This window comes from Arvicanthis niloticus, chromosome 7 (assembly GCF_011762505.2).
Source record: "Arvicanthis niloticus isolate mArvNil1 chromosome 7, mArvNil1.pat.X, whole genome shotgun sequence".
NCBI lineage: Eukaryota > Metazoa > Chordata > Mammalia > Rodentia > Muridae > Arvicanthis > Arvicanthis niloticus.
In genome coordinates this window covers 10,468,894-10,491,894 of record NC_047664.1, presented here as the reverse complement: position 1 = coordinate 10,491,894, position 23,001 = coordinate 10,468,894, and the positions used below count along the sequence as shown (strand labels likewise).

Here is a 23,001-nt window from a genome sequence, read left to right as displayed (position 1 = left end):
ACAGTGCAGAGAATAAGAGAATTCATCATGCCTGTCTAAAATGGGACACATATCCCATTTTTCTTCTTTCTCTCCTTCCTTCCTTCCTTCCTTCCTTCCTTCCTTCCTCCTTCCTTTCTTCCTTCCTTCCTTTCTCCCTCCATTTTTGCTTGCTTCCTTCTTTCCTCCCTTCATTTCTCCCTTCCTTCATTACTTCCTCCTTTCCTCCCTTGTTTCAAAACTCAGGCATAATTAGGAAAGACGGTAGAAGAAATCTAAGAGACAGAGGTAGTAGGCAAATACAAGAAAGCATATCCTTCTGGAGACAGGAGGGTAGCTGTTCATATGAACAGCAGTAGTAACTACATGTACAAAACCTTCAGAAGCTCAAGCAGATCAAATACTAGCATAGAAAGGAAAGTGTCCTACTGCTAGGTGATGAGCTATTGGTAGTTTTCAGTTGTGGAAGAAAGAAGGTCAATTTTATCTAACAGTGTAGCCCCTAGTAAGTTGACCATGACCATGCTTTAGTGGAAGGTCACACATCCAAGTATATTTGAATAGCATAAGTTGCTCTTGATAAGAGGAAAAAAAGACATAAAGGTGTCTGGGTAGAGGAGGGAGTATATCTGGAATAAGGTGGGGGAGAAAGAGTGAACATGATAAAAATATCATTGCATAAAACCCTCAATGTAGTGATAAATATATAGAAATATGTATGACTTTATGAAATAACAATTTCCTTAGGTAATTTTAAGTTAAATACTGACAATTCCATATGCTTCATCCTAAAAAAATGTTTGACAACAAAAATGTGTAGGAGAGGAATCTCCAAGTTGTCAAATACCGTTTATTTGGATTCTGATGCTATTCTGAAGGTGCTGAACTCACCAAAAAGATTGTCAACCAGGCAAAGTAAAGATAGACTGGGCTGAGAAAGCCAGAAACAGAATTTGTACCACTGTAACAAAAACAAAAATGTTTTAATCATTGAATTCTCTAGGACAAGGTGGATGAGAAAAAAACATTTGCAAAGGTAAATGACAATGATATTTGCTTAGGGCAGGCAAAAAGTAACCTTTAGCTAGAATCCTATTGTTGAGTGGGTTTGAAATTTGAATTCACAAGTCTCAGTGTTAAATTAAGTTTTTGAATTCAAAAGTCTCAGTGTTAAAAAATTTGTGAGCTTAAAATATTAAATTAACTTGTTTCACTTTGCTTCTGAAAATGGAGGGACAGTCTACATTGGGGCAGTTGTTTTGCAACTCAGGAAGATGCTTCTTGCTATAGATATCTGTCAACTGATATAGGGCCAACCTGACTTGCACACTGCTCTGGATTTAATCTCTAGAAGCAGATAAACTAGGCATCATGGGGCCCCATGTTCATAATCCTAGCACTTGAGAGGTAGAAGCAGGAAGACCAGGAATTCAAAATCATCTTTTGTTACACAGAAATTGGAGGTCAGTCTAAAGTACATGAGACTCCTCCATCACAAAAGCAAAGAGGATGATGTGAAATTACTAGAATAGGTAGGAAGAAATTACAGTGGAGCAATATTCAGAAGAAGAAAATCATACTTGGTTTACTTGATGGTTTTGTTTTCTTTCAAGACATTATTCACTGTGAAATAGCTAAAGCTTAGCAAAAGTATAAAACCTTGTTAATATTCAGAGAAAATATGTGAGTTCACATAGGAACTGTAATTCAAGAGGAAGTATCCACAGAGGAGAACCCCAAGTGCTGCTTTATAAACCCTGGGTACCACTTATGACAAGTATAGTATAGAATAGCTGAGTGGAGACTTTGGCTGCTACTCAGTATCAGGGAGGCAGAGTTTAAAGCAAAAATAAAGGAAGGGCTGATGAGATGGCCCAGGAAGCAAAAGTGCCTGCTATGAAGACCATCAACTTGAGTGAGATCCAACTCTCATTGGAACATCCATGGTAGGAGAGAGAGCTAGTCCTCTGGCCCCCACATATGCATGCATCATGGCACAAATTAAATAAAGAAATACAAAAGTAAAAAAATTAAACTAAATGAAAATAGTATTTATGGGATTATAACAGAATCGTGAGTCTCTTTACATACACCATTGCCTCTAGTTCATAATTTCTAGTCATTCAAAGAAACAGAATGATGCTATCTGTATTCAAAGGAAAATATAAATCCATAGCAACAACTCCAAGGTTTTGTACATGTCGTCATTGGCTAACATGAACTTAAGCTTAAGCTCTTTTAAAAGATGCATAAGAAACAAGCCATAATTAATGAATAAAAATAAAAAAGGAGAAAAAGCAAAATATAAAATATAGACTAGGGGTAAAAAATTAAAAACAGCCTTCTGCCTTTATCATTACTATATCACATACTGGAGACACTGATTGAAGAGGAGAAAGTGGACAGATGTGAAATGTGCCCATGTCTGAGAATATCTTACTAGATGATTCAATTAGTTTTTTTTTCCTTAGAAATACTAAGATTTATTTCCAGGGCTTCTTTTTAAGGATATCACTACAGTTTTGTAATTGACAAGAAACCTCATATGAGAACTGTTTCATTTATCACTAGGCACTAGATGAACCAACCAGGACTGAAAGCAACTCCAAGGCCAGCGTGTTAGACCTACCAGTGGAGGTAATGACTTCAGCTTACCCTGCTTTGGTGTGCAATCCCCAAATTAATGGCTAACCCCGTTCCTGGTTTCCATTCTTCCAGTTGTGTTTCCCTGCACAGCTCAGGCAGCAAACTGAAGAGCTCTGTGCTACCATTGATAAGGTCTTGCAGGACTCCTTGTCTATGGTAATGCTGTAGAGTAGAAAGTGCTCACATTCAAACCTTTGCTTTGCTTTTCTTCATTTCCCTCTGTCTTGCCATGATGCCTCATAGGCTTGTTCTTCCCTGTTCTTTTATTCTTTTCTTTTCCAGCATTCTTCTGATTCTCCTCCACGGCCCCCACAGACAATGTTGGGTTCTGAAACAATCAAAGTATGTATATATTTATTACAGTTTACTCTACCCTTCAATTTTTGCATAGATAATTTTAAACTGTCACTCAAGGCTCAGCAGTAAACTAAGAAACCAACTCAGTAAGTAGCTAGCAATCAGGGTGTACACAGCAAAGTGTAGTGTTCACTCTTGCTTCTGTCTACAGGTATACACAGAGGTCAGTCTTCACAGAACTGCAATGTAAAAGTACTTTTAGCCATGAATTAATTTCAAACAGTTTCAAAACCAGTATTTCAGGTTTTCAATATCGAATGTTGGCATTTTATGGATTCACATGTCAAATTTCTAACTTACATTAATTTTGGACCATACCTTCAGTATTAAGGTAATTTACATATACTTAGAAGTGTAGATACGAAGGTGACTGAAGGAACACTCTGGTAGCGTTCATCTGGTTGTTAATTCAACAATTCTTTTCTTATTACCAATTTTATTGATTTCAATGTTCTCTGACTTAAATAAGCAGAACTTTGGAGACATTAGACTGTCAGAGGTGTTATTCTGTATATTGGTTTTTTTTTCTCATAATGCAGCTGTTTTCATTTGTTAGGACAAAGTTTATACTTTTCTAATTTTATACCTCTCAATGCTTAATGTAGTTCTATTCATCTCAATTTCAAAATACACTTTGTTTTTTCCTTTATAGATAACAATATTTCTTTTTATCATTTTCAGGCTTGTTTTTCCCTTTGATCAAATACAAACACTTTTGGCATAAACTGTTTACAATGGGATATTATGTATCTGAGGAAGATTTTGAATGTACAGATGCTCATGACTTAAGAGTAGTCTTCATTTTCATTTGCGACATTACAGATAAATATCACGAATTTTTGGCTATGTTTTAGAAGCTATGCTTTGTGCTTCCCATAATCTCAGTTAACTCAGTCATTCTGGATTTCTGATGGGGTTGAAAACTTATAGCCTCATAGCCAATCCTTGCTATTTACTTTCAGAGAAAAGATTTGAGAGGATGGTTTTCAGCTGACATTCATTCTAAATCCAAGAAAAAAAAAGCCAGGTTCAGAACTAAGTCTTTTATTTAGGAGAGATGACAGAGGTTCTTCTTAGTCAACAAAATGATGGACTGGGTATTAGGTCTACTTTGCACCTTACTGACATAAATTAGTATGGTTATGCTCTAACTGTATTTTGAAAAAAATTTTATTTTAACAGGAAGGGTGATATGTAGGAGGAGCTAAGATAGGAGGAGTACAGAGAGGAGAAGAAAGGAGAGGAGGAGGAGAAGGAGAGGAGGAGCTAGGTGATGAGAGAGAAAGAGAGAGGGGGGCCAGACATAGAGGTGGATGTTCACATGTCTCCGCCAGTGAAAGATAGTTGATATATCTAGATTGGGTATTAGGTTACTCTTTTGATTGATATTGAGCATTACCAAACTTATAAAGCCTTTGGTTGAAATTTAAAAAATTGTATAAAAGCAAAAACGAGAAGGGGTTATGAGATAGGGGTTTTCTATGGAGGGGAAATGGGGAAAGGGGATGGCATCTGAAATGTAAATAAATAATATCCAATAAAAATAAATTAAAAAAAGATTCACCATAAAAATATCACGAATTTTTGTGTGTTTCTTTTTGTGGTATTGGCAGTTTCCTTTGCTTCAAGTATCTATTATGTTAGTACTATGGGCTTGGGCTTTGAGGCACTAGAACGATAAAGACAAGCCAGGTGAAAATCCTAGGGAGTTTATTACAGTTGTTGAAGAAGAGATAGAATTTACTCTGAGATCCACATGTGGAATGGACTCAGAAACACTAGTGATAATATCTTTAGGACAAGGCATAGTAATATATGAATTTCCTGAGGTAGCATGACTTATGTATGTGAGAACGTTGAAAAAGTTGGTGTATTTGAAATTTCATGAGCCAGGGACACACAGCATAAAACTAGTTTGAGAATCTATTTGTTATGGTATGAAATTTGGAACTGAAGAAAAATATAAGAATATAAAAATGATCATTCTGGTTCATAGCTGGAAAGAGGCTACTGAGTAGGTCAGGAGTACAGTGACTGATGGTAAACAGGAAAGGTAAATTCAAAAGAGCCATAGAGAAGCAAATGGGTTTGGGGCTTGATAATCATTCACGTATGAGCAATAAAGGAGAGAAGCCATGAATGCGTCCTACATCTCTGCTCAGGGCATAGTGAAATAGGTGTGGAATAAAAGAGATAGAGGGTGTGGTAAATTAGGTAGTGTGTGTGCAAGAGTTGTATGACTGGAGTTATTTAGTCTGCAGCTAGTAGGAGAGATGTGGATATCACATTGTGAGCCTGCACAGAGTGCCAAGAAGCAAAACATCATAGGTAGGTAGAGACTGAGCCAGCCAGACATAGTTAAAAGGTTATGTTAAGAGGATAATCAGAGCAGAATACTATCATGAAAGCTGTGAGAGTGTTCAGAATTGTTTATTGCTATCAAGAGGGAGATAAAAAGTCTACAAGAGGCATTATGAAATTTGTCTTGTGCATTTTGAAACTAGATTATTGACGCTTATAGGAAGATCATGCTCAAATCTAAAATTTTATAACTTTGCTAGAATATAATCTTTTTTGAACATAGAGATTTTCTTGCGTGATAAAGTAACCTTATATTTACAATTTTTAAAATGTGTTTTTCTACACGTGTCTTCTTCTATACTCTTATCTTTTGTCTTTTTGTATCCCTTTGCCCAGTTGTCTTTCAAGTCACACATTTTTATATATCAGTTTCTATTCAATGTAAGGTTGTGTTTATTTGGAAATTTAAGCCAGTGACAGTTATTATAATGTTGTCATATTGTACTGATTTCTGTTACTATTAATATTTTCAACTTAAATCTTTTTGTTCTTTTTGATATTTTGATTAATTTTTATTTTCCTTTTGGTAATTTACTATTACTAATTTAAAACAAAAAAAATTAGAAAATTTTGTATTGTATTTTGTTATTTCTGTGGTTGTATACACATTACATAGTGTGATTGCTGGGTGTTAGTAAACAGTTTCACACTGGATGATCAAAGAAAGAGAGACACTTGAGGGTGGGATAGCCTCAGAGAACTGAACCCTGAGCAGCTTCGCAGAAGCATATTTATTGGTTGTTATTCAAAAGCTAATTTTACAGTAAGTCGTTTTTTCATACTAGTCTCTGATCTGATCTGTGTGCTGACTGAAAACACATTATTCGCATGCTTCTCAGTTTTTATTGTGTAGTCTTTGCTATGCTCAGTAATACAAGAATTTCAAGTTTGCCAGGAAGTCTTGTGACTGAAGTCATGCAAAACCTATAAAGCTCCTTCAGAAACACAACTCTACAAATCTTAGAAAGCAATCACTGATCAGATACAAAAGATTTCCTTAGGACTTAGGTACACCTGAGAACAATCCAAACACTCAGTGTTCATGCCAGATAGAGGCTTTACTAATTTTCTCACTACATACTTCGCTTATGTTTAAGCTACATTTAATTGTGTTAAGGATTATATTTATGCTGAAGGCTATACATCTTTAAAGTAAATACAGCCTTTTCTCTTTTGAGCCATTTCACAGTCTTATAAAAATAAGACAGAATACATTTCAAAGCTAGTAAAGTTATTACAGCAAAAAACAAGTATAACAATTGCTAGAATAAGAAATCTATTAAAATGATGCATACGATTAAATGAAGCTAAGGAATCTGCAAGGCTTTCCACAGCATCCATTCCAGTCATATCAGGCAATCTTTCTGAGAAAGTATCCTTAATTTCTTGATGTAAATTGTGAATCATTTGGGAAGAATTAAACTGATTCATCAAATGCATTTTACACTTTCCCTGATCATACTTGCTTCCGTTAAACTTTAAAGGCTTAATACAATTAGAAGGAACATTTCAACCACATCTAAATCTCATTTGTTTTTCTAATATATCTAACTGATTTCTAATTAGTATTACAGCTTATCTAAGATCAGCTATTTCATTAACTATATTACTATCTATTTTATTATGTTGAGCCTAAAGTTCTACTGAATGCTTATGACAGGTTTTAATAAGATCAGTAGTTTGAATTTTTTAGGAAGCATCAGTCCAGCTGTAATGGCAGTAGCAGTTACTGCAACAACAGCGTTCCAAGTCCAGTCATTTGGCAAGGTCTTGATACTCTTTCAGCCAGCATCTGCACTAGTGTCATCACAGTTGAGTCTAGTGTCACACATCCATCTTCTTGAACCTTTCACCAGGATCTATTCTGCTGATCTCACACTGAAAACTCCACAGTAAGGACTGAGAAGTGTGTGGGCAACATGACCCCTCAAGCAACACATACATTATATCAGAGTCTATGGTATGAAGAATGACTTACTCTAAAATTAATTTTGGTGTAACCATCAATAACTTCTGCAAAGCTGCGTAGCTAGCCTCTGATCTGATCTATGTGCTGCCTGAAGAAACACACGACCCTCCCAATTCTCAGTCCTTATTGTATATCATTCACAGTGCCCAGTAATACAAGGATTCCAGGTTTGCCAGCTGTGTCTTGTAACTGAAGTCATGCAAGGCCATAAAGCTCCTTCAGAAACACAGCTCCATGAATCTCAGAAAACAATCACTGATCAGATACAAAAGATTTCCTCAGAGCTCAGGTGCACCTAAAAATAATCCTAACACTCAGGGGTTCATGCCAGATACAACGGTTTCTATTAAATTCCCACTACAGTTGGGTTTACATAAAACTCCTAAGTGTCTTTTCCAAAATTATATAAGACAGTACTTTTCACTTTATACTTGTTTTAATCAAGCTAAACATATAGACACATGCTATTTGTTAGTTTATTTTGAAGCTATGTCTGAATCTTTATATGTCTTTTAATGCCATCTTTATTTGGATCTTTCAGTACTTACTTTTGATTTTTATAATTGTGATGATAATTGTTTCAACCTAATTTATTTGTGTATATTTTGTGAACTTCATCTATGAAAAAAATCTTCAATTTGGTCTTTCAATTAATTGTAGTTTCTGGGCTGATAATATGGTTAAGTGAGTAAAGATACTGTCTCCTTAGCATGCTGGCCTGAGTTCTACATACAGGAACTATGTAGTAGAAGGAGAGAACTGACTCCTGCAAGTTGTCATTTGACATTTATGTGCATACTATGAACACACACACACACTCAACAATGCAATTAAAATTATAATTTCTCTAAAATAGGATGATAGATTTTTCTCTTTGACCTCTGTCTAGATTCTCTTTCTCATACTTATAAAATACTTTGTCATCATGACATTTATAACTGGTAGAGGGTGATCATTTTTAATTTGGCTTTGTAAACACTTTGAATATTGACTCTGAATATGATGGTACTAATTTTTCCTATAGGTATCTAGGAGTGAATTTTCATATTGTGTATCATCTACAGTCTTTACAATTCTTCCTATACTTCCTAAGTTCTATAGGTAATTAGGGTGTATGTGTATCTAGAATATCAATAATAAATCCAAGTACTACAATTTACCAATATTGTCAAGGTTCTCTCACTATTTTCAGAGTAAGAGGAAAGTCTACCTCAAAATGCAGATGTTCTCTGGTGCTATCCTCTCCAATGCAAATGTTTTTGTTTAGTAGCTTCTGTGCGACTAAACAATTGTCATGTTTCGCTGACCAGCAAATAGCATCATTGTTATGTGGGTACCTCACTCTGCTCTGTTCTCAATATACCACACAGAGATCCTGTTAAAGTATTCCTTTATGAAATTTGTCCAAAGCCTACATATTTTCCCCAGAATATAAGTCAAAGTCCATGTAAGATGCTGAGCTTTATCCTGATCCCCTGACCCTCTGCTTACAGCTCTCTTCTAGGTATCGTACTGGGTGTCATCACTAAGACAGAGTTCAGCAGAGAACTAACAGAAGCTATCTGGTCAAGTAACTATGTAATAAGCTGCCTCCTTTTCTGCAGCCAGCACAAAGGAGCGTGGTGATACAGTTTACTCCCAGAGTTTGCTCCTTTACTTACCTTATCCCTGATGCTGCAGAATGTTGTGAGAAAGTAGGGACAAAATATCTAAATGCCAACAGCCCAAAACTATAGATATAAGTAATACCTGCAATTAATTTTTAAAAAGTTAAATAAACTGATTAGTAATGGGACCTAGCAAGACATTTTTGTTTGATTTTTGAGACACGGAATGACTAGAGTATGTTGTGCTGGTGGGTGGGTCTCATGTTGAATGACTGTGAAGTACTGGTTATACAAAAGAGTAGAGATGCTACAGAAAAATTCCGTCTAGAATCCGATCTTGATTCAAAAAGCAACGTGTCATGGTCTGACTCCTTCCTCCAGGAATTAGTAAGTAATCAATCATTAATATGATGGTATTATAATGGAGGCCTTTTAAAGTGTGACTAGGTCATGGGGATAAACTCTTTTTTTTTTTAAAGTCACAAAATCAGTTTTACTAAGGTGTTCTGAAGATGTCTCCCACTACATAACTGTGCACATAAACTGTAAATAGGCCACATTTGCTTCAGACACAGGAACCAAGGACATCAGTGATTTCAGAACAGAACAGGTCAAATGCACTTTTCTTCAAGAATAGTCTTTTAATTTCTTGTAAACTCATGCATACAACGTAACGCCTGACTTTTTGCTTTGAATAGTTAATGCTTTGTTTAATTAAGTGTTAAGAACTAATTTCTAAGTATCAAAGGCGTGGCCTCTGCTCACAGGTAAACTCTTTTTATTTATTTATTTATTTATTTATTTAATATTTTATTTACATTTAAGATGCCATCCCCTTTCCCCATTTCCCCTCCCTAGAAAACCCCTGTCCCATGCCCCCCTTTCCTTTTCGCTTTTATACAATTTTTTTTTAAATGTTAAGCAAAGGATTTATAAGTTTGGTAATGCTCAATCAGAGGCGTAACCCAATACCCAACCTAGATATAAAAACCATCTTTGACTGGTGGAGACATGTGAACATCTGCCTCCATGCCCCCTCTCTCTTTCTCTCTCATCACCTAGCTTCTCCTCTCCTTCATCTGGGGATAAACTCTTAAATAAAGGCACTATGAAAAACTTTTTATCTCTTCTACCATATGCTTAAACTAGAAATCCCCAACTGTGATAAGAAAACAGGGCCTCACCACACAATGAACCTTTCTAAGCCTGCCTACCCTCTATAACTGAGAAAATTAAATAACTGTAGTTTAGAAGCTACCCAGTCCATTGCATCTTGTCTAAGCCAACCTGAGATATTATTCTTTGATAAAAAGGGGAGAATGGCTTCCACTATGGTAGGAAAAATAATAGAAGACCCATGTCCAGATGTAAGAATAGTTATAAATTGAGTTTGAGAAAATAAAAAAAATCTTGAGTGTCATTCTTATTTCACAACTAACTCCTTTCAATATGTTTAAGATCATAACTAAGCACCATGTTCTTCCAATTTCCTCACTGCATTATTATTTCTTGCTCACTTATGTTTGCTCACCTGCCTCTCCCCAAATGACCAATGTGGGGGTGCTTAGAGATCAGCCCCTAGGTTTCCCATTCCTTTAGCATGGTTATCCAGCCTTGTGAAAATTATATATATGCTGACAGCTTCATATATATGCCTCTGCTCCAGTACTTTTTTGAGATTTAGATTCCTAACTATTTAGTCTTTGTTCCATTCTGAGCTACAAAAAAAAGGTTTTAAGCTCAGCACAGATGAAGATACAGTTGAGAGTTTTTTCCTCTCAAGTGATCACACCCACCACCTCTTTATATTTGTTTTTAGTAGTCTTTCATTTGCATAAGTCCATAAACTTTGCATGATTTTTTTCTCTTTTTGTCATATTTCAACATCTCCTCTTTTTTTTTAACTAGAGTTTTAAAATATCTGTAGAATGTGTTTATTACATAACCTCTGTGTTACTAAAGTTGTCTTATTTTGCTGACCAGCACAGAAGCATCATTGGTATGTGGGTACCTCCCTCTGCTCTGTTCTTAGTATACTACACAGAGATTCTGTTTAAGTATTTCTCTGTAGCTCTCGTTTAAAACCTGCACATTTCCTCCCAGAATATAAGTCAAAGACCGTATAAGGTGCTTTATTTTTTGGTCTCTGAACACTGTCATGATTTGTCCTCCTCTGACACCCTCTACTCTGCTTTGAGCCCTGGTAACCTCATTACTACGACTTGAATGTCTGAAATGTGCCACCACTTAGCATAGTTATCTGATTCTAGAATCTGACAAGTTGACAATGAAGACTAATAATCACAAAGACCAAATGTAGTCTTTTGGGTCACACTTGAGGCTCAAATCTGTTTCTGTAACCTCAGAAAGTAGACCTAAGGGGGAAAAACATTAGGGGATTGTCAAGCCATCTGGATTGTGCATAGGTGAAGTTGATGGTCATTTATTTAACATGAAATCAAGTTGTGGCTGAGAGTTTCCACAGAAACATTTTACCTCTCATATATAAGAATAGAGACAAATGGATCAGAGAGCACATGTAGGTTTTCTGTTTTTGTTTTCAAGCAGATTTGTCCCATAAAGAGAGGAAGACAGGATAAATGAAATATTAAACATGAGGTTTGATATTAATTCATATTAATTATTAATTGAACATTAGTTAATATTTTATTAATAGCAAATGAAGATGTAATAGAACCAGAATAAAGTTAGTGAGGGTAAGTAATTTAGAAATCCCGCTGTAATATAGTCAATAGCAGAAATATTAAAGACATGAAGGTATGGATAAAGAGTTTTGAAGGAGGGACGTTTAAAGTTGAAATTTCAGAGAGCTTCCATGCTATTCATGGAGGTAAAGTCGAGTTTCTATGGGATGAATGTATTGGGACATAAGGAGCTCAAAGAACTCTCACAACAGAAATTTCAAGTGAATTTTGAGTCAGCCAAAAATGATAGACGAACTATGATTAGGCACTGTGGGATTCATGGGTAACATTATCAATAAATAAGAGGAAATTGCCAGAGTATGAAGAAACTAACAAAGGGGGACAATTTAATAAAGCAGTTTTAAAAGATAAATGGAATTTTGTCTGTATCAGCGGGATTCATGGTTGGAAAGCCTTAAGAGAGAAAAAGATGCATTCCTGCCTTAAAATCTAAACCTTTCATTATTCACTAATCATTGATATGCATAATTATTTTTATTTTTCATGCAGACTCCAACAACTCATCCAAGAGCAGCCGGTCGAGAAACTAAATATGTGAGTATCTTTCTGACTATGCTTGCTACTTTTTCAATGGAGGCATGTACACATTTTAAATGGAGCTCAGCATTACACTGGTTATAATGTATAATTATAATTTACTCTTTCATAAGTGGAATGGGATAAGATGCTATGATTGGCCCAGACATAGGAAATCAGATATGTCAGGTGTACAGAATCAAATAACCGTATCAATTGAATTCCTTCTTAAATGAATTATTGTCTAATTCACTTAGCTAAACAAAACAGAACTGTATCACCTATCTTTTGTCCCTATAATTATCAAAGCTTAGATGTCGTTTATTTTTATAAGCACTGCTTCTGTGTTTAAGAAAAAGTCAACTCGTATGCTTGACACACTGAAGTTATTCCACATAAAAAGGAATTACCAGTTTAACTGAGTAATTAGTTAGTTGCTTTCCTGTGTTTAGATTAGCAAGTAGTTCAGTGTCTGTTTATGAAAAAAAAATTAACCAGGGATCTGGAGTGATGGCTTAGGAGATAAGGGCATTGTTTGCTCTTGCAGAACACTTAGGTTTGGTTTCCAGCACTCATGTGGTAGCTTACAACTGGCTGTAACTTTAATTCTAGGGAGTCTGATGCTATCTTTTTTTAGTCTCTGGCAGGCAACAAACACTCATGTGGCATGCATACATACACTCAGACACACACATATAAATAAATAAATCTTAAAGAAGAGTTCTTACACCACCAGATATGTAGATATTAACTCATGTGCCTAATTTGAATGATGCTGGGCTGGCTTAGTATGCCATGCACATAGACCCTTATGCATTCCTATCATTCATGCCATGATCATGGTCCTCCTCTGCTTCCTCACAGACATATTATGCTGCAAATGAGACAGTTTCCTAGCAAGTGCTGAGCATCTAATCTAAAACAAACCATTAAACTACTCCTTTTACGGTGCACACTGTTTTCTCTAATCTGTAGTTTTCATCATTATCAAGGATAAATAGTTATTAAATGTGGATTGTGTGTCATGCCATCAATGCACTTCACACCGTTCTGCTTTCATTTGGATCTCCCTAAGGCACACAATAAGCTCAGTAAAATTATTAAATTTTATCACATTCGGGAAATGATGTTTACAGGATGTGGCAGGAACATGGTTCAGAGCATTTCCTGGAAGCGTTTGCTGTCAGTTTCCATTATTATTGGAAGCCCTTTGGAGGAATGCTCTAAAAGACTGGAGATGTTAGTAGGCTAGACCCTGATGGAAATTTTTGCTCTGGGGAAGATCACTTATTTTATCTTAATGTGCCTTGAGTTTCATCTACAAGATAGAGAATGCTGGTAGTGTTCTCATTTGATTAATTTAAGGTTTATATAATCCTTATATGAACAGCCCTTAGACACAGAATAACACAATGGGGTTATTCATAAATTACAGTGCCTCTCTTCCTTTCCCCCTCAGTTTTGTCTTTATCCGAATCTCCTCCCTTCTCTTACACCTACCTATTGTTATTAGACTAGAAGATTCATAATTCGGGTTCCTTGATTCTTTAGTGAGCACAAGGAAAAAACATTATTTAAATATATATGGGTTTTCTTGTGTGTGTGTATGTGACGTATAGATACTGTGTCTTAAGGACTGGTCCCAAGAAAAAGTACCTAAAATATTTTTCTCGCTAAACTTTCTCATCAATTGCTTCAGTTTCATAAAGAGTAGACCACCTTTCATGTTGAGCAGTCACTAGTTTCTAGCTAACCACACCTGGGGAGGTATCTTAATGTAATAGCAGCTGGACTATTTCTGGAAGAGATGCTTCAATCTCCATAGATTATTTTAAATTACTCTTTTAAGTTTTGTATTTGTTGTTGCATGTGGACTTATCTGCAATGACTATACTTGTGTGGATGTGGAGACCAGAAGTTGATATCAGGAGTTTCTGCAACCAGTTTCCATTTTATTTACCAGAGCAGGGACTCCCACTTGAATCAGGAGTTTGACACTTTAGCCAGTCTAGCTAGTCAGCTGACCCCAAGATGACTGGCTCATGAGTGCTGAGGTTACAGATAGCTTGCCATGCCTGCTGAGGGTACAGGTAAGACCTGGGGTCCTCGGGATTTCATAGAGATCATCTAACTCACTAAGTCATCTACTCAGGAACTTAGAAGGTTCTTCATTGTTAGACCTAGTTAAAGATTATTTTCCAGCCCTGTAGCCTATAAAAGAAGTTGAGTCATTTTAAGTTAACTGTGAATCATTAAACAAATTCAGCATTAGGTTAGAACAAATAAAATTTTAATTCTACTAAGATTCTTGACCTTGAAGTTTGTTTCTTGAGAAAGAAGCATTGAGTTTTACTTTCTTACGACATAACATTTAAATGCGTGGTATCTTAAATATGTCCACGTCTTTGCCTTTTGGAAGAGTACCTTTTAGACTGGCAAATAAAACCAGTTTTTTTTTTGTGTGTGTGTGTGTGTGTGTGTGAACTTACAGACATCTCATACTTACCAACACACAGATGCTGCTACCATAATTACTAAGTGAAAGCTGATGTATTTACTCTAAGAAAAAAAATTATACAATTTTTAGGGCAAGAAGTTCAGCTTAGCTTTAGGCCATCCTCTTACATCAATCATCCGTTGTAAATGAAATATATTCTCACTTTTAAAGAAACAACAAGGCAATAATTTATTTTTGAAATTTTAATATAATTGATAAAACACACAATGTTTCATCAAAGTACAAGTTGAATAGTTTTTACTTCATTAATTTTTTATTTTTGTTTTCTCCCATGTCCTGTCAGGACAGCTTTGAGAAGTCTGTGGACTAAAATTTTACTACTTCACTCTCTTGGGGACATTAGGCATGTTCACAGTAATATACATGGTGAGACTTCATATTTCATTAACTTTGAAGAGAGTCCTAGATTCCATTCAAAATCAGGGGCCACTGCAGTTTACCCCAGTGTACCCCAGAGAGGACAGAAAGGGCAGGATGAAAGTCTCAGAGAGAACTGTGCTGCATTTGAGGATAACCTGAGCAAGCTTCAAATACACTAAATCCCTAGTCTCAAACATAATCCAGGGATCATCAGTAGTGGGAAAACTAGTTAACTAATTTCACAACTCTGGTGTCTGGTTTCCCCACTTTATTCATTGATTTGGCAAGTATTTATTGTACAAGTCATTGAGGTGTCATGGGTTTGAGTGAGGTGAACGAAATGGCAAGGCCCTTGCTTCTGAGATGTAAAGGCCCATGGAGGCCACAACAAGAAACTAACATAACAAATGAAATGTTCACTTTCTTATAGAAATAGGGGGAACAGGCCAGAGAATTGATTGCTCTTAGAAGAGGCAGGCAGCCTGGGTACTTCCTGGATTATGAGCATGTTGGGATGCTTATGGGATTTTTCAACTTTTCTGTAATTATTGCAACAGCTTAATTAAGTAAAAGAGCTTTATGAATAGTTATTTTGTATGAGTCTTGGGTGAAAGACTCTTATGAGAAGGAGAGAAAGAAAAGTGGTGGAGAAGAGGAGGAGAAGAGAGGAGAGGGAGAAAGAGAGGATGGGAAAAAGTAAAGGAACAAAGGGAGGGAAGGAGTGAAGTCAGTGGATAGTGTCTCTTTAAAACTTGTCTCACTGTCTTTCACAGTGTTTTAGGATGAGTCTGGATCAATGACATCCTTATTCATTTAGGTTAATTAAAGCTTTCTTATTGCTTCTGCCATGCTCGAAGCAAAGGCTATTTTTAAGTAATTTAGCTGAGATATTCTTAAGTGTAATAGAAACACAATAGGGCTAAAACCATTTTGAACATGTAGTATTAGGCCTCTCGTAGGACTGAATAGATCAGTTATCAAAAGTATTTTATCTGACTATTAAATAGATGCTAAGGTCAGCAATAACAGCCAGTGGCAGATGAACTTTAAGTTGTTCATTTAAACCACCAATGAGTTCTACGTGGTGCATTTCAGTATTACAAAATAGCCAGCATCCTCTCCTATCTTCTCCTGTTGCTGGGAATCAAACCCAGGAACTTGTATATGGTAGGCTACTATTCTACCACTGAGATGTATTCCAGCATTTATTTGGAGGCAGTTTCTGTTCTCTATGTGAAATAATAAATTTTATATTAAACAGTGCTTCAGTTTCCATTCAGTCTTTTGTCTTTGGAAGGAAACTTTTCTCTGCTTTGCATTTGTCTTTTATTATTTTTTATGAACTATCCTCTGTGTAAGTCTATTTCATTCATGTAATTTAAAAATCACAGCATGCAGTCTTAATAAAATTCAATCGTAGAAAAGAGAATATTTGTGCTTCTAATGAATTTATCAGAAAGAAAACACCCCTTGGTTTTGGAGGAACATTCTATTTGATAATAACTTAATTCATGAATTTTTTACATTTCATGAATTACTTTTAAGTTCCACAAAATAAATGGTATAACCTTATTAAATATATGATAGTTTATAGGTAAAATCTCATTTTAATGAGCTCAGGGGACAGAAAATGTCATTACAGTGGAAGAATATTGATTCCTAAATATCACAATATATTGAAAAATGTGTCAAACCTTATTAAGAATATTTCACACTATACACACAGATATTCAAATAAAGGTCATCTTCTCTCATTTACCGAGCTCTCACATTCTTCTTGTTGCTATGCCTGTAGGCGTTGCTATGCTGGAATGACTCAGGTGCTGCTCAGGGAAGGCATAGATCTTAGGGGAAAGGGTAACTTAAATCCCACATGAGGTCCAGATCTGCTTCCAAAGGATGCTGAGTTATCAGAAGAGCTGTACATAACGGAGGCAAGAAAGCCACTCTACCAACTCTCTTCATTTATTCATTTTCCTGTTCGTATGTACTGCTGCAGTGCAGACATGTGTGAAAGGGGCTGAGGGAGGAGTGGAGATTACCATCAGGCTTCGCTCCCCTGTCACGAAGAGGACAGAATCGGTTCTATGTCTTACATTCACAAGAGGATATAATCTTAAGCAATTTTAGAGTTTCTCCAATATGGCTTCCAGGGAAATGGAGCTCCAGACAGAGACTTAGAAGCCTAGTGGCATTTCGCGATTTTGGTATTATGGCTTTAGGAAGCAAAATTAGTTTCGCCAAGCTTGGCTGGCAGAGCTGGGGTCCTATGTAGTTATTTGTCTTTTGGAGATAGTCACATCCTCACACTGCAGTCTTCACTCTCGGTTCCTATGTAACCTTACTGTAAGTAGGACATTGCTACACATTATTCTGTGTAGAAAAAAATCATAGAATATAGAATGCAGGAAAAAAATCATAGAAGTAGAATATGAAGAGAAAATATTTACTTCAGTAAGGAGAAAATTGGCATTTGTAGTGGTGACGGTCGGGGAAAGACATCATCATGAGCACGAGGTCTCAGCTGAGCACGTTGAAAGGCTCAATGGGCAGTTGGTGTGTGTATCAGCAGCACTGTGTACACAGGTAAGGCTCATGCAGAGGGCAGATCAGATGCTAATCCTCTTATCAAAATACAATTTAATAAAAAGAAGGAAATTAAATTCAGGTGAAGGGACTGAAATATAGGTATCAATGACAAAGAGATAATATTAACAAGATCTGTAAAGAAAATTTGAAAGCAAATGATTTTCATTTTTGACACCAGGGAATCTTGTCATGCTTTTCTCTTAATATATGTTTTAAGACAAAACTGCCTTGTGTTTCATTTTCATGTAAGTAAACATGATTATCAATGATAGTATTATGCTTAAATAAAATATGGACTGAACCAACAGACGATACTATCTAATGTTGAGAGATCATTTGTATCATATGGTGATACTTACATTATTAAGACAAGAAGAAAAGCAGCATGTACTGTGCTTTGTGAGCTAAAGTGCCAAGGACGTGTGCCACTCTGCTCAAAAGAACCATTTCTTGATATAATGCATTTCCATTTCCTTTATATTTTTCAGTATTCTAAAATGAACATGCATTGTTCTAGTAAAATACTAAACAACATTTAGGCATGTTCATTTACTAAATAATTAATTTCACTAATATCCATCATGTTTATAATTTTAGGCAAATCTTTCATCATCCTCCTCTTCAGCATCTGAGAGTCAACTGGTATGTATCCTGTTCTACGTTATTTACTTGTTTTGAACATTCTAATTTCTCAAGAAATCTCCACCGAATGAGAATGAAGAGATAATGAGTTTGCTCACACCTGTCTAACAAAATGTACTGATGTTTTAGTGAAGACATATGATGGCTGCACTTTAGGTGGCTAACACATAAGGCAATTTATAGGCTGTAACTACCACTGACTCTGAACAACAGTGTTACAAGAGATTGATTTGAGTCAGAAAAAAATTGTGATTTGAAATTTCAGGGACCATGTCATGATGAGAAGGATCCAAAACAGTTCAAGGAGATTAAAAAAAGATTATATGGGGTAGCTTCTGGATATGTGTGAATTAAAGAGATAGTCACACATGAGAATTAGTGTGTAAATGGCCTAACATATCCCAAGCAATATAAATATATCCTGAATGACAAATGTAATCCACACATAAAATTTTTAAAATATTACTTAATTTTTTTGAGATTATAGTATACGAACACAATTTCCCCCTCTTTCCTTTTTCTTCTAAGTCTTCCCATGTACCATCTCTCAGATCTTTCAAATTCATGGTCTTTTTCTTTAATTGTTATTATATGCATATCTAAAATGTTATAGTCACTCTATTAAGAAATACATGAAACAAATGGACCAATTTCAATAATTGGCTGTGAATACTGGATAGGCATTATTTCAGTAGATTATTAATGCATATGTACATTCTTTAGGAAGCAGAGTTTTTGAAAGCTAAGTGTTTGCATATATATCTATATCTATATCTATATCTATATCTATATCTATATCTATATCTATATATATATGCTCTTGATTCAACTCATTGGCATTAGCATGTGATTTGAAGGGCTGGTGGTTTGAAGGACTCAGCAGTGCTAGAACTGGGCACTACAGATCTAACTTCTAGAACATGTCATTTTAACCCATGCCTGGTAGATCACAATCCCAGCAGAGGCAAATGTAACAGTAGTAGGTCCACGCTAATGCTGATTCCTGCAGAAGTTGAGACTAGTTTTGGCTACATTTCACAGGTATCAGGCTCACCTAGAAACCCGATTTGGACACCCACAGCCTCTTCCCACCACTCCCATTAGACCCTGGCTTAAAGAATAAATTCAATCAAAGCTGTTGAGTGCTAAATTCAGGCCTTTAAATATCTTCAACCTGGCTTATTTATTTGCTTGTTATTACAAGTGCACAGCTCCAAAGAGTTATGACTTTAGCTCTAAAATATTTGCATTCTGGATTTGGGGTACAGCTGAGTGGGGAAGTACTTGTCTAACATTCATAAGATACAGACTCAATCCCCAGAACTTCAAATGTAAGCAAAATGTGTGGTTGTGGATGGCGTGTGTGTGTGTGTGTGTGTGTGTGTGTGTGTGTGTGTGCTACATTCCCATTGTTTATTCTAGCAGCCAAATGTTATTTATATATTGAGCTTGAGAAACTGTTTTGGAGACTTTTAGGAGTCTCCCTGACAATATTAGCTTTTTTTCTATTGACATCAACACAGTAGATAACAACTGGAAAGAAATCTACCTTTAAGTGGCATAAGTGTAATAAGTACAGTGCCAGCCTGAAGGGATTTTTATGAGGTTCATACAGCACCATAAACTATTTTCAATATGGCCCTGTGGAAAATTATGCTATTATTATACCCCAAAGCCTTAGATTATTAAAAGATCTGAGAAGCCATTTTTACAGGCAGTGACATAGAGGCTGCAAAAGTTTAAATATATTATCTAAGATTATAGCATTAGTGTTCAACCTTCTGTGTGGCTTTCAAAAGGAATCATTATTGTCGATTTTTTAAATAGTTCGAGGGACTTAACAATACCTTTTGAGTAGAGTACATTGGGAAATGGGCCACTGGAGAACTGTTATCTTCATTGACCACCTCCAGGGTCTGGCTCATCCTTCAACTTCGCATTGTCTGGTAAATGTGATGATTTAATGAAGAGGTGCAGAGAGGATGAGGGAAAGTGGAGCCAGCTGGATAGTGCTTCCTGTGGCATATAAAAAGAGCAAGAGGAAACGGAAGACATACGCTTTGAGTTTGAAGCTCTGACAAAGCTTTCCTAATTCTGGAACTGGACCATCTCAATATTAACAAAGATGAGTGTGTCCCCTTTTCTCTGCTTGGGAAACAGTTTAGTTTGAACAAGATGGGTAAGCTCTATTTATTTGTTCATTTACTTTTATGAAGGGAGCCTGGGTTAGATGACAGCTGGCCCTTTTGGATTGGGATTCCATGCCATTGCAAGTCATTCAGCATCGTTCAGGATGGGCTGCAAAATCATCAGAGCAGACCACATGAGGTTGAGAAAATAAACCCCACGGTCACATAGAAACAAGAGCAAATGCTGCTTACTGGAACAGAATAAAGAAGAGCCTTAAGCCGGCAGTTACTTTGTCTCTGGTTCCGAGTGCCAGCTGCTGTACTCTGCTCTTCTGGATATGACTCAGCTTTCTGAGGGCCCTTAAGTTTTGTTGTTTAGAAATGCATTTGTGTAGAACTGATGTCTTCTTTCAGCTCAAAGGCAGTTTCTCCTTGACCGGTTTTCCTTGACACAGCATACGTAGGAACCGTGGACTTCGTCATGTCTGCCTCCTCAGCCGTGACTCACACTATTATCTTTTGTCTATCAAAATAGTTCAGTCTGGTCAATCTGCACTGTTTATATTCCACCAAACAGTTCCTGAGCTATGGGATGTACTTTATAATTATTGAATACTGTTTAGTTTTATAGAACTGTTATGGTAGTTATAAAACTTTTAAAAATGAAAACCTAATAAGTAGATATTTTCATGTCTAGGGTGCTTACAGTGGACATTCTGCATACATTCTATATTTATAAGTATGTACTTTACCTTTCAAATTTTTTATATTTTCCTTTACAAAGTTCAGTCATGCATTTTATTTCATTGGACCCTCATAATCACCAAGGGCCATCTCAGTAGTCTCACAGAATAACAATGAACTCTTTTTACTCTTGGGAAATTTACTATAAACTAGAAGATTTTGAAAGCTGAGATATTTATTTGAGAGTAAACTAAGTGTAAATATTTGATTCAAGAACTTTCTCACGAATTAGATCTGGTTACCATTCACCAATTGAGTGAGTTGTTAAATAAATTAGCTATTGCTTCTTTTGTCTACACTGTAAAATTCTAGATTTTGGACTCCTACAAGCTTTTTTTTTTTTTTTTTTTTTTTTTTTTTTTTTTTTTTTTTTTTTTTTTTTTTGCTACAAAGTTTCTAAGTAAAAACTCAACTACTGAATGGCAAGAAGATAGAAGCAAACAGTAACAAGTAACAATTACTCACTTTAAACAGGTTTTGATCCATCAAATCAGTTGAGCATCTAGCAGGTTCAGTGTTTTCTATGCCACACTCTTTTGCTTGTTACTATTGTATGACCATCTTATGATTCAAAACCAGCCAACAAAACAACAAAAACCACGAGACAACAGACTTGAAAACTGGGTCCCTTTTATGTCTTTTGTTCGGTCTCATGTCATCTTATGTTACTAACTTAGGAAAGATGTTGCTGTAGAAGCTACTTAAAAAACGTTGGGAACAAACATGCTAGGTCACTGCTGGCATTAAATCTTCATCTTTGGTCCACAGTCAGAGGCAGCAATTTGCTGTCATAGAATTATGATTGTAAGTTTTCAATTCTGAAAAAAAAATTCTAATTTTAGTTGCAATAGTAGCAGTGTTCAAGTGAAAATGTACATGTGATGAATTATAAATTAAAAAAAAAGTAGCCTTAGACAAATGTCTTTTAAATCTCTTCTCAACAACAAAAAATCATGTTAGTGAACTCTCAGTACTTTATTCTTTCCTTTCCTTCTTTCCTTCCTTTCTTGCTTTCTTTTCTTCTATCTTTCTTTTTTTTTTTTAAAGTATGTCTTTATTAGCATTAGTTGAGAGTTGTGTTGTATTCATCTCCATTGATACTACAGTTTGGCAGAGCTTCGGTCTCATTTGACAGAATAGGTCCCAGCAGCCTCACATAGAGGCAGCTTCAGAGTTCACAAACAGGTGTTTTCTTTTTTAAGGCACTTAAGAATGCTAGTGTCTAGAGTAAATGATTTTCCAGCCCATCACAGCATCTAACACTCTTGTTTTTTTTTTTCTGCATTCTGGGCATGAGCTGTGTGAAAAGGTCCTTTGAATTTTTTCCACTTATTCCAGACACAAAATTACAGAATCTCATTTATGGGCAAAACCAGAGTGACATGTGTCTATCTGTCAAACGTCTAGATATTCTATAATTCTAAAGTGATAAGACACCTTCTGCCGATGGCTTTAGTTGTTGGACAGTGATGGTCTCATGGTAGTTCACTTTTATGGAGTCCTCTAATTGGCTTCATCTAATTTTCTTTGTATTTGTCTGCACACAGACTTAGCAAATTAGATTGGCAAAAATTAAGGAAATCCTTCAGGCGAACTCCTACTTGACGTTCAAGGATAATGGATTATTACACTGAGCAAAGAGAAAACAGAGATGAGAAGTTTAAAAACAAAACAGCCCAATCTTCTTTCACAGGATACAAAAGACCTTTATAAACAAATGTGTCTGAAATGGCAAAGCCATCTTCAGCTGAGAAGCTCATTTGATTGAAACTCTAGTCTAGTGCTGTGTAGTTCTTACTTTGCACACAAATTATCTAGGGACCTTTTAAAGTGCAGATTCTAACTCATATGTCAAGGA

General features: G+C 35.9%; 1 protein-coding gene across 31 annotated transcripts in view; it reads left to right on the top strand.

Annotated features, from left to right (window-relative positions):
- The window catches only part of Mlip (muscular LMNA interacting protein), a 314,951-nt gene that overhangs the window by 227,320 nt on the left and 64,630 nt on the right, over nt 1–23,001 (top strand). For 12 of the 31 annotated variants that reach the window (XM_076937909.1, XM_076937905.1, XM_076937893.1 and 9 more), the window contains 5 exons: nt 2,551–2,616; nt 2,698–2,781; nt 2,908–2,967; nt 12,135–12,179; nt 18,226–18,270. In XM_076937909.1, the coding sequence (XP_076794024.1) occupies nt 2,551–2,616; nt 2,698–2,781; nt 2,908–2,967; nt 12,135–12,179; nt 18,226–18,270 (300 nt within the window). The remainder of the gene's footprint in view (nt 1–2,550; nt 2,617–2,697; nt 2,782–2,907; nt 2,968–12,134; nt 12,180–18,225; nt 18,271–23,001) is intronic. The other 19 variants (XM_076937907.1, XM_076937901.1, XM_076937899.1 and 16 more) reach the window with 3 other exon arrangements.